Source organism: Hetaerina americana, unplaced genomic scaffold (genome assembly GCF_022747635.1).
Source record: "Hetaerina americana unplaced genomic scaffold, ioHetAmer1.1.p SCAF_6, whole genome shotgun sequence".
In the NCBI taxonomy this organism is placed as follows: Eukaryota; Metazoa; Arthropoda; class Insecta; order Odonata; family Calopterygidae; genus Hetaerina; species Hetaerina americana.
The window spans coordinates 92,604,740-92,617,935 of NW_027287205.1; the positions used below are offsets into that span (position 1 = coordinate 92,604,740).

The 13,196-nt window shown below is 38.6% G+C and overlaps 1 protein-coding gene across 3 annotated transcripts in view; it reads left to right on the forward strand.

Annotated features, from left to right (window-relative positions):
- Window positions 1-13,196, forward strand: part of LOC139694932 (uncharacterized) — a 49,603-nt gene that overhangs the window by 11,646 nt on the left and 24,761 nt on the right. For all 3 annotated transcript variants that reach the window (XM_071593444.1, XM_071593445.1, XM_071593446.1), the window contains 2 exons: window positions 7,755-7,902; window positions 10,981-11,095. In XM_071593444.1, coding sequence (XP_071449545.1) covers window positions 7,755-7,902; window positions 10,981-11,095 — 263 coding nt within the window. The remainder of the gene's footprint in view (window positions 1-7,754; window positions 7,903-10,980; window positions 11,096-13,196) is intronic.

The window sequence follows — 13,196 nt, forward strand, 5'->3', positions numbered from 1 at the left end:
TCAGCCGAGTGTAGCTGTTTCACCTAGTCCTCCTTCCAGTTCTCCTGACGACGGCTTCATTGAAGTGAAAAGGCGGCGACGCCGACCACCTATTATGGGCTCCTCCAATAACAAGAGCTCTATCTCCGGCATCTCGCGGCGTTCTCATGTTCATGTCTGGAATTTTCTTCCTGACACGACGAAAGACGAAATCATGTCCTATCTGAAGGTTAATTTGCCGGATCTTCTTGATTCTGCTGTAGACATTGAGCAACTTAAGGTAACCAGAGGCAATTACGCCTCCTTTCATTTGTCTGTGAATCAAGATTTACGTGAAAAGCTCCTTACCCCAGAGTTCTGGCCAAAAAATATCTGTATCGGAAACTATTCTTTTCGGAGACTCCGCCCGGAAATTGCGGCAGGATAACTACGCAATTAAAGATTCTCCATATTAACATTCAGTGTTTGCGCAATAAACTGATTGACCTTGAAGTATTTACGAGTGAACATAACCCTGATGTGATTTGTGTAAATGAGCACTGGCTTCAGAAGGGGGAACTGCTTTTGTTCCGACTTACTGGTTACGTTCTCGCCGATGCTTTTTGCCGAGCAACAAGTAAAAATGGTGGTGTATTAATCCTAGTGTCTGTGAGACTGACATATTCCTCAGTGCCACTTATCCAGTTCTCCAATCCCCTTAATGAAGATCACCTGTTCGAGTCCAGTCTGTCTCGTATCAAAGGAAACAATCGTGATTATATAATTGTTACGATTTATCGTTCTCCAGCCAGTGATTTTGACGTGTTCCTTTCTAAATTTTATACATTGTTGGAATTAATCCATAAGTCTATTCCTAACCCGATGCTGATTATAACTGGCGACTTCAACTGCAACCTACTAGAAAGCTCTAAAGCTAAATATGATCTGTTCGACATTCTGTCTTCCTTTGGCCTTTCTGTTACTAATATGGAAGCCACTAGAGTTTGCAGAACTACTTCTACTCTTCTAGATGTAGTTCTTACAAATTCCAGTGCAGAGTTATCTGAAACCGTAACAATCGAGTCTCATATTTCTGACCATTTTCCTCTTCTAGCCACTTTCACTTTCAGTGATAATAGTAACAGCAAGACCATTTTCAGAAGAAAATTTTCCGATGAGAATATTTCTAACTTCTTTGAGCGGCTAAGCTCCCATGACTGGTCGAATGTTTACAGCGATTACTGTTTTGACGACAACTTTCTTTACTTCTATTCTACTTACCTTGAATACTTCAATTTTTGTTTTCCCATTGGGCCAATTAGGTTCAAAACCTCAGTTTTATATCATAATAAGAAACCCTGGGTTACCGATGAAATTCGTAATCTTGCAAGGTACATGAAAGATTTAGCAGCATATTTTAGAAATAAAACTGACTCCTTCAGTCAACACGGATACTCCACTATGAAAAAGGAATACAGGACTATTCTTTACAATGCCAAACGATCATATAACAATTCCCGAATTACTAATGCCTCTAACAAATCTAGGGAAGCCTGGAAAATGATTAATGAATCCAAATCTATCTCAAATGTCAACTCTGACATTGTACTTCGTAATACTTCTGGAAAGCTCAATCAAAATACTATACAGATGGCATCCTCCCTCAATGAACATTACCTATCTCAGATAACTCCTACAAATCAGTGTAACAGTGGCAAATATCCCCTTATTTCCAACTCTTGTAACTCGCTATTCTTATATCCCTGTTCGGAACATGAATTAACTAAGGCAATGTCCAAAATTAGTAATAAATACTCTGCAGGTCTTGATGGAATACCAGCCACTATTTTTAAGAAATCTTACGAGGCAATTAAGCATCCATTATTATTTTTAATAAACAAATCTCTAAAGGTAGGGAAATTCCCTGCCACGTTGAAAGTAGGGAAAGTCTTGCCCCTTTACAAGGGCAAAGGACCTAAAGATGATATGAATTCTTATCGGCCCATTTCATTGCTCAACCAATTCGGTAAAATATTTGAATTGATTTTTTACAATCGCTTAATATTATTTCTGGAATCCCATAACTTACTTTCTCCCAACCAACATGGTTTCAGGAAACTCAGGTCTACATCCACAGCTATATATCAAGCAGTTAACAAAATAACTTCTGATCTTGACAATAGATCTGAATCTCTTGCCTTATTTTTCGATTTTTCGAAGGCGTTTGATGCTGTCAATCACAACCTCTTACTTCGAAAAATTGAATGCCTGGGAATAAGAGGGACTTCCCTAGACTGGGTTAGATCCTATCTCCTGGACAGAAAACAATGTGTAGCCTTAAGTAAACAAGGAAGAGAGTTCCTTTCTCCAGTAAAAAGTGTTCTATGTGGTGTACCCCAGGGATCTGTCCTGGGCCCAATCTTGTTCCTTATGTACGTAAATGATCTACCAACATTACTGAACTCTGTACCAGGCGTGCTGCCTGTCGTCTATGCTGATGACACAAATGTCCTCGTGTCTGCCTCCTCTGTAGACACACTAATATTAACCTCTGTTTCTGTTACCCAGCTGTTACATGAGTGGTGTCTCCTCAATTCCCTCCTCCTCAATGTTAGTAAATCTTCTTTAATTTACTTTGCTAATAAGAATAAATCAGCTGCTTGCATAACTGTAAATATTGATAACGAACTTATTGTACAAAAAAGTAAATCATGTTTTCTAGGCATCTCTATTGACAGTCGTCTGTCTTGGGATGACCATATTCTCAAACTTCGTAATAAGTTGAGTTCACTCTGTCATCTTATCAGATTCATTAGGCATACCGTCAATACTGAGGTCTTATTGTCTCTTTATTTTAGTGAATTTTACTCTCATGTTGTTTATAGTATTCTTTTATGGGGCCCTACACCTAATGCAAATATTATATTTAAAATTCAAAAACGGATCATCCGACTTATTTGCTTTGCTACTCATGCAGCATCCTGTCGTCCCCTCTTTAAAAAATTGAAAATTTTACCCATCCCCTGCGTGTATATGTATTGCGCATCTTTGTATGTCAAAAGCAACTTCTCTAGTTATCTTTCCAATGCCAACGTTCACAATTATAACACAAGGCACTCTGCTGACCTCCACCAAAACTTTGTCAGAACCTGTACCACCGCCCATGGACCGAAACATATGGGCCTCAAGATTTTTAATAAACTTCCTAAAGAACTGAAAGCACAACATAAGCTGCCTATATTTAAGCTCAACCTTCAGAAATATTTACTCTGTAAAATGTTTTATTCTATTAATGAACTTCTTGTCCCATGAGTTTCTTTGTATTTAAACATGTACTTAGTATTTATCATTTCTTTATATAACATTGACGTGTCCTATATCTGTGCTTGTTTTTTACAATTGTACAAATCTGCTGGGCAAATAAAATTACTTACTTACTTACTTACTTAGGGATTGGATGATCAGGAAATGGAGGAAGAGTGAAGAGAAACCCAGCGTCTGCATTATCCTGCTATTTACGATAGAAGCCTAGTCAGCCATGGTCAAACTTCCCTTTGATGAGAGGTGTACTCATTTTAAAGTGCTCTCCACAAAAGTACTCCCCCCCCCCCCCCCAAAGTAGAGATAGGGATAAGAATTGTAAGCCAATACATTCCTCACTGTACCATCCCCGAGTTCCCCGAGGGAATCAGTCCTAATGTTCAGATGGAACATATCAGCTAAACCTCACATGGACTACAATCTTGAAGTGTTGGAAGTGCTTGTGTGTTCCGATGACCCCTAGAGCTGTGCTGGCGAAAGTAATAATAATTGCTCCCGGTGGGGTCACCCATGCCAGATAGGTCGAAGGTTGGGAGCCAGACGAAAGGTAGTCCACACAGCGTCTGTTACTCAGCTGCAGTGGCGTCTGACCCCAGTGGGGCGGCCAGTAAGTGATGGTGTCACGTTAAAAACACTATTGAGGAAGGCAGCAGGGAACCCAACTCAATTATTATCACCAAGAATATAATGATGTCAGTATAGGGAAAATCAGTCCTGGCAACAATGGGATTAGGCCTAATCAACTGTGTCGTGCCTGGCAGGGGGAAAGGCAAGGCTTCTGCAGTCATCATCTCACAAAAGCCTTTCAAAGAAAAGAGTGAGCAGCGAAGCAGAGGACACAGAAGAGGGTCAAGCAAGTTGGAATAGGTGCTTGGAACGTAATGAGGATGTTCTGGAGAGAATAATTTGAAAATATGGAGAGAGAAAACGCCGATATAATAGGGCTGTGCAAAATGAAATGGAAAGATATTGGGGATTACTGGAGGGTTAGTTCTAGGTTGATATGCAGAGAGGGGAAGAGAGGCAGTAAGGGGTGGCAATAATAATATTGAACAAATGGTTGGAAAACAAACTAGGAAGAGTTAGGTATGGTGGGAGAGGAGAGGGGGTATCTGGGAGAAGTCAAATCAAAATTGGATAGGATGAGTAGATGCAGAACATTTTGATTGGTGGTGTTGAAGACTCTGATAGATGGGAGAATGAATGGCAAGCGAGAAAGCGCCCAGGATGTTGGATGAGAATGAGGAAGGAAGGAATTGTATGGAATGGAAGAGGGTCTTGATGTATAGTTGGATGTCAGGCTGTCTTCAAGTTAGGAGAGCTAAGGGAATTTCTTTTTATCATTGTATAGGCTTTGTCCTACCGAAACTGTACTTAACCGGTATAAAACCAATAGTAATAATGAAATACTAGTTAAATGAAATTATGGTTGTATTATGTGGTACCTAGGTTTTTTGTAAATTTAATTCTGCTTATAATTTGAGATGAATCTGTAAATGTCTTTTGAAGCAGATGTCTCAATATTTGACTCGGCAAGGCTCTAATCACTTCAGAACATTGCTTGTGCATGGTTGGCCTCAGGTCCTCTCCCTTTGACAAGAGTTCTCGACCTGAAGATCAGTTTGGTAGATGATGATGGAGTTCACCCAAGCCTAATAGCATGTGGAATTCACATGTCAGGGTAGGGGGCCAGATCCTTTCCCAGTGCTGCCCAGGAAGGTGTGGTGCCTGGAAAATCACACAGACTGGGTGAAGAAGTTGAGGGTGCCCTGATGTGTCCCTTAAATATCCAACCCTTTAGAGCTCTTAGAAATTTGCACTGTGAAAGGGTGACCTGGTGGCTTAACTGCATGGAGCTGTCAGCTGGATATCGAGGGATATCCAGGTTCAGATCTGAGCCCAGATGAATTGTGACCCCTGTCACTTTTTATATTAATATTGATTATTTTATAATGCATGCGCTACAAGCATTGCTGTTAGTCATGTTGAGTAATTACAGAAAATTTAAAATGATAATTATATTCATTCTCATCTGTTTTTATAAATTATTCGCCAAAACCAATTTTTGGGCTTTTCGATTACAATTTCATTGATGTGTTGATAGATTTTCTAGTTTTCTTTGCTATGTTGTTAAAACACCTTGACAATGCTTCACCAAATTTGCTTGGTTTGCAAAGATGAGGATAAGGTGAAATGTTCTCGGCCTGACACAAAGATGGCATTCCCATCAGCAAAAATTTATGATTCCGGATTCCTGATTGGGTGCATGTGTCATCAGTGCATAAGAAAAGTTTCTACTTGTTTTCTGTGGTAGTTTGTTTTTACCGATTGTAGCTCTACAGTCTTTCATGTTTATAGTTAAAATAGAAAAACTTGAGTTTTATGGGGCCATAAAATTCTTCATTTTGGATGGATTAACCTCTTTAAGGAAGTTAATTTAAAGTTGAAAAAAGTGTACGGGGACTCTGCTCCTTCAATGTCAGCTGTTAAAAAGTGGGCAGCTGAATTTAAACATGGTTGCTCATCTGTCGCAGTTGACCCATGTGACATACTAGAAACCATCGGAAAGGTGCTTGATATTCTGTTGAACGATAGGCGAGGGTAGGTGAGTGAGATAGCCGAGGCCATGGAGATATCGGAAGATAGGGTGTAAAACATCTTGCACAAAGAATTATGGATGCAAAAGCTCTGCGAAAGGTGGGTGCCACATTTGCTGAATGCCAATCAAAAGCAAAAGTGCAAACAATTTTTGCAGCGATTTCTGGATCGATTCAAGTGGGGAACTGCGATGTTGTGCTGCGATTTGTCACCATGGGTCCACCACTACACGCCAGAAACGAAACAGCAGTCAAAGCAGTGGGTGGAAGCTGGTGGTTCAGCACCAAAGAAAGCGAAGTCGATCGCATCTGGTGGAATGGTCATGGCCTGTGTGTTATGGGATGAGAACGGGATCCCGTGGATTGATTACCTTTGAAAAAGACAGAAGAATTACAGGCGATATTACTTCAACCTTCTTGACCAGGTGGATGCCAAAATTCGCAAGTAGAGGCCTGGCTTGAAAAAGGAAAAGAAAGATCTTCAACCAAGACTAATTGCTGTCACCTGCTCACAAATGTGCATTGGTGATGGGTAAACCACAGGATTTGGTGCTGGATTTGCTCGGCCATCCTCCCTATTGTCATGATTTAGCACCCTCAGAATTCCATCTGTTCCCAAACTCAAAGAAATTTGTTTCTGGGAAGTGTTTTGCATCCAATGAGGAAGCTGAGGTGGCCGTAGATGGATATTTTTACAGCCTTCGAGACTCTCACTTCTGGGAAGGAATACTGAAGTTGAAGAAATGCTGAACCAAAACTGTTTGGAGTCAAGGGAGACTGTAGAAAATATGTAGAAAAATAAAATCTTTTTTTAACTGATACTGGCAGTCTTTCATTTTTAGGCCAAGAACTTCTCACCTACATATGCTTCACCCTCAGCTGTCACCCTCATATGTTCTCTATTGCATTTCTTTCCCTGTTTTGTCTCTCTCTTTATCTATTCTTTGCTACGGAATCTATATGCATTTTCTGTGTATGTCCATCAAGAGCTTTTCTCAAATCCTGGATACAGTGCACATTTGAAACTTCACTAGCTTAATATAGAAGAACTATAATTACTGCCAATGGTCTTTGAAAGTGAACTTTTTTGCATATTTTATGGGGAGTAAGGGAATAATTCCACCTTTGCTAATGTTTCCAATTCATTTTTTCATGTCAGTAATATACTCTAAAGAGATCTCTTTGATACGCGATATTGTAGTCCATTGGTTGGAGTGGTGGGCTAATAACGGCTGTGGTGAGGTTTAATTCCTCTGAGGTGATTCCTCTGGGCACTCTCAGCTTCACTGAAGCTTTGTTATCTTTTGGGTACACATCTTCCTGGGAAACCATAGTTGACATTGGGAAAGGAACTGGACCCTTTACCCTGTTGATGTGCGAATTTCATACCCTGTTGGGCTTTGTCTTTGGTGAGCGCTGCATGCCCTCACACATTAAGCAAACCTCAGATTGATAACTGTGGCTTTATTATCTTAAATTTATGGGGTGAAATGTATTTTAAACAATTTACTGTGTGTGCCACCACATATCGCCGAAAATTTAATTGTGCATGGAATTTCTAATTTGAGTTAAGTTATTTAATTTCCTTTTGGTGCTTTATCCTTGGTGTATGTCTACAAGTTTAATTTCATTTGGCATCAGCCTTGTATACTTAATTACTTAATGTATGTGGGAATCAGGTCATTCAAACTCTAGATCATTATAGAGACATAATTAAGAAGTTCAAGTATGTAAACACTTAGCATAATGAATCTTAAAATAGTTACTCATTTGCATATTGTTATTTAAATGCATAACTGAGGCGTGTAGTGAGTAAAAACATAATTGTCCTCTGTCTGTTGCTGTCATTCATGAAATTCTTTCAATTTTATATTGCAGCCGCAGGGCATGCAGCTGATGCCTTGATTTCTCGTCGTGGCTGGCCTGTGTTGTCTGTTAGGCGCCTGATGACTAATCTTGGTCTCCTTGGTCCTGCTTTCTCTTTGCTCATCTTTTGTTCTGTGAATAATCTTGCAGTAGCAGTCTTGTAAGTAGAATTACTGTTCTGTTGTTGTGTGATGCACATTCCAAAACAGTAGTTTCACCATGCGAATTGATTTAGTTTGCCAGGAGTGCTTTTTGCTCTGATTTATGAATTTTCATTATTCTGTGCTGAATCTTTGAGGCTTAAATATCTCAGATTCACACATGAAGATTTTTGATGCAATGCAAGAGGAGCCTTGAGTCAGAAGTCATTACACCTATTCGCAAACCAGAGAGTGTCATCAAAAGATAGTAAAAGCCCACCAATTCTCATTTTCATGGTCAGTCAGGTTTGGCAAAAATAAGGGGTTCGCTTGTAACATGGGAAAATTATGTAGGTTGTGGGAAAGTGAAAAAAGTTACCTTTATTTTAAAACTCACTCAAGAAAAGATAAAAATAAGAATCAATCAAAGAGAGGAAACTCATGAAGAACATAATCTGTCATTCATTTCCTTAACCATACCCTCGACCGGAAATTCTTGTTTTTAATCTCCCTTTTCCAGTGTAATGTGAGGTAGATAAATATATTAATTATATTTATTTGAAGGCACCTGCACTTAGAATACAGGTGTGTAACTGAACAATGTTTTGATGCAACTAAGATGAATAACGTTTCAGTGGTAAATTGAATAGACTTCAACAATGTAGTTCAGTTACATTTAAGGCATTTAAAATTTAGATGATCAGATGAAGCACAGAAAGGTTAACATATGTACGATGTGCATTAACTCACCTGCTTATTTTAAGTTTTGTTAAATTTCATCGTGAGACTCTTGAGATTTAGCTGCCCACTGGTGTGATCGACATACAGCACTCACTTTGCCACATGAGATGGTGTGGGTTTTCTCTCTTTCTTCCCCACACAGAGGGATGGGGTGTATTCTCCATTTGCGTACCATTCTAGAGCACAGGAATTGCAGGTTAAAGGAGTTTAAATTTCTGCCATTCCTGCGATATTGTGCTACTATTTTCAAATTCTTAATTGAAACAGTTCGCATTACTGTTCCTAGATATCATTCACTGTTGCTGTATCCAACCCATCAAAGACATCTTTTTGGAATAAATGAGCAATATCAAAACAAAGTTACAAAATATTGTAAATAGCATATAAGCACTTACAGATTTGATGTAGGAAATCATAAACTGTTAGGAAAATCTAGAAGAAAAAAATATAAATCATGGGAAAATGGAATGGCACTCTTAAGTGTTGGATTTATGTTGCAGTGATATGGAAGGTAATGGGACTTGAGAAAAAGATTATGTTGGTTTAAAATAAGTACTAAATAGAGTGAAAATATGACTTGTGATGATGTGAAGAACGGTACGAACTGGTAAATGATTAGTAGTTGGTGTATGGGAATGTTCAGGTATGTAAGAGAGAGAAGCATGTGAAAGCGTTGCTGGGAGAAGGGGATTTAATAGCCATTTAATGACATGAAAATTAATTATGCTCTGAATGGTGTGAAAGGTGTATGCGTTAAACACAGAAACCTGTCACGTGAATGCTAGCCTCTCTAAAGTGAATAATGATTGCTTAAAACATATATAATGTGCTATACTTAACAATTTATTTTAAGCCAGATAAATTACTTCCTTAGCATAGGTGAAATTGGGTATAATGTATGTAGACAGCAATGTATGCTAAAACTCTTCTTTTTAAACTAATGAAGCCACAATAAAAATAAATGCTAGCTTCCAAAATATTACAGAGTATAAAAAATAATAAAATAAAAACATTTTTAATAAATGAAAATGAAAAATAAGGTGGGATGTCACAGACATCCTGCACATGACAAAACTGCAAGAACAGTGATGGTTCAAGCCACTAGGATATGAATTACACCATAAGGTGTCACGTGGAAGATCTCAGGCAATGAAGAAGTTACAAGTATGATTAGAGAAGAATGTAGGACTGCAGCACGCCAATCTTAAGATTGATATGCTGATGATAATTAGTCACATAGAAAGTATTGCAGAATGATAAATACTTGGGATAATTCAGTAGAGGTCAATACTATGTACAATTCTATTATAATGAGCCGGACAAAACAAATAACTTTTTGTAGAATAGAATAGAATTTTTATTAGACTAGTTTTGCTACACTGAAGCATAATCGATTCCCATTGATTCCGTAGTGTAGCAAAACTAATCTGTGATGGTAATTCTGTTTTGTGGAAAGAAAAAAATTATATGTTTAGTCCTGTTCATTATTATGCATACTATTCCCATGGCATCAGTTTATGCAGGAATACATAATCATCAATATTCTATGCTATCTTGTTGATTAAAATTGGGTCGCAAGGGGCCAGAAAAGGAAATCTGTTAGCTCTCTGTAGCTGTAATGACTTCTTTTAGCAGGGAAAATAGTGTGGTTAAATAGTGTTACCAATGTAGTCAATGCAAGACCATGATCCAGTGGAATTCCCAGAAGATGATTATAATAATGAAAGATAGATTAATTATAAAATTCAGTACACTCTCATATTCGTGTTCTAGCTGTCGGTCTGTATGCTATTTCAAATGCTGGAATTAAGGGCATTCATGATATTTCAGGATATATAGTATGGTAACTCTGCTGGCATGACATCAGTTTCTATGTGGACCACTTTGTCTGTTTGTCACCTATCAGTGTTATTCCTTCAAATGGTATGCCTCAAAATGCCCTTGGTGAGGATCCACCAAGAGGTTATTTGTAGGATTGCAGCCTTGTGCTCATCTCTGACCTAGAATTATTATCCCCATAATTGGTTGTGACCCGCTGTTGTTAACCAGCGCTTGAACCCTGGCTTGGGATTTATATCCCTATATGTAACCATTGTCTTGATTGAAGTGAATGCATTACATATTTTTCTAACTAATAATTGTGCTCATTGGAGTGAAACCTAACAGTTCTGGGCAACGTTGCCCCAGAGATTCATTCTTTCAACTAGATTTTTGTTACAGCTGCATCAGTAGCTTGCTACCCCATATCAAAAACACTCTGGTAACAATTTTTGTAGACTCAGCTTCTATGTCATTGCCCCTCTTTTTTTATGATTCCTTTGGAACAATAATTTTATCAATCCTGATTGTATTCACAGGTTAGTTTCAATTTCCATGGGCTTTTGTGCCTGTAATTCAGCTGGCCACCTGAGTAACCATGCAGAAATAGCTCCTAACCATGCTGGAATAACATTTGCCATCTCTAATACACTGGTAAGTTTTTCTGTTTTGGAGAAAACACAAGTTTTTGAAAGATTTAGCTGGTTCAGAAGAATTCAAGAGTAAATCATTGGAACTCCTTGCTCATATGTACCCTTGATATGTAATACAGGGGAGCTACAGAGCACATTTGCATGCCACCTGAAGGTTTGTTTGATATGATCTATTTAATCATATTTATTATCAGGGGTGCACAAAGCAGGTTTTTCCTCAGTGAATTGAATGATGAATCCGATTCTAAATGAGAATTGTAATGGCTTTTGGGCATTTTTCTACATCAGGGTCTTAATTAGAAATGTTAGATATTAATTCAGTGGCAATTTATTCTTTGAAACCAAATATAGCTCGTGCAGTGAAATAAAACTTGAATTTTTTCTATTGTCAAGTAGCCTTTTAATGAAGTCCATTGATGTATTCGTGTAATTCACCTCTTGTTTTGGTTTACTAGGTTTATTGTGTTTTTCTTTGTGTCCTCTCCTTCCTTTCCTGAATAAAGTGGATGCTCAATATAATGGTAGTCTATGTATAATCGCTTGCAGTGTCAAGTTCTCATTTTTGCCAGTGCTGGTTTAATTTTAATTTTTCAGATTATTCCTCTTGACTTTTCAAGAAATTTAGGCCATCAATGTGATCCTTGTACATCATATGCATTAGGATATCAACAGGAACACTATAATACCTTGCATTTGTATGGTTTTGTGGGATAGCATCCATTGGACTTGTGCAATAATGCATGGGTCATTTAATAACTCCGTAGAAAATCCAAGAGATGGCACTCAAAGTGTTGGAAAAAGGTTTGCCTTTAATTAGCCTCATCTCTCTCTATCTAGAATGCTGTTCGAGTTACAGCTATATCATCTCGTGGTTTCATTTTCGTAGTCCATTGAAGTAACATACCTTTTTTAATTTAGAAAAATGGGTAAAATGAGTTTTGTGGGGCTATTTTATTCAAAAGGCTAAACACCAAAAGAGGTCCAAGGTTGAGTTGGATGAAGCTCATGGCATATCTGCTCCTGTGTGTAGGAATGTTTACAATTGCCTATACGAGTTTAAATGTGGTTTAAAGCAGCCCTGTCTTTTCTCCTTAAAAAAACCATGAAGACAGTAATTAACCTGAAGGTCGGTTTGGCAGGTGATGGTAGAGTTCACCCAGCATTAAGCCCGATGGCGTGTGAAACTCACACATCAGGGTAGAATATAAACAATATTGATTCTGTTTATTTAAACGTTCTTTGGATCAGGTTCCTCTCGGGACTCTGGGAATCAAAGCTTGCTTTCTTCCTCATCCTAGTGTGGGCCATTGAAACATTTTGCCCTGTCACTGTGGTGCTCAGTTTGATCCTAAATAGAGGCCCACTTATGCTGGGGAGAGAGCTGGCATCAAACCTTTCCTATTTGCTGATCTCTGCTGATGGAATCTATTGAAAAAGGGAGAATCTGTGATGACAGACTGAAATGCCATCCCATGACGAGCAAATGGGCCTGGGAAAGCACGTTCATCTGTATGATGCAAATGGGTATCCTGAAGCAGTTGCAAATATATATGCTCTGCCATTAGGTAAGGATGCAATCATACGATTTCCTTGTTTACGTAATGTCAGTCATTTCTACTAACTGGCAGAGGGGAGGTAGGGGTGTGACTGTACCTAGTGACTTGGTGGGGGGCAGGGGAAGGGGCTGAGAGATCATTAGTTGGTTCCCTCGGAAGTGATTGTGGAATGCCTATGTGGAGGAATGAGAAGGAAGGAAGCTGGTCCTTGTAATTGATTTCCTTTCTTTGTGCAAGGGCCAATCTGGCCAATTGTTTGACCATCTGTATCCTTGTTTCTCTTTGTGTATCATTTGTGACATAAAGTCTACCTGATGACCTTCTCTGAGGAGGTTGGCTGCAAGTTGTGGGATTCCTGCTCTCTTGTAGAAGTCCCAGCAATGTTCATGTGCCGGAAACGCAAAGTTGTATGGTCCTTACTTGTTTGTCGAAATGAAATTTCACCCTCGACTATCTCTCAAGTTAATAATTCTTGTTTATTGCTAACTGGTAATATCATTTGTCCTCTGTCATCCCTCTTTACCACTATGCATTTAATGTGTATGA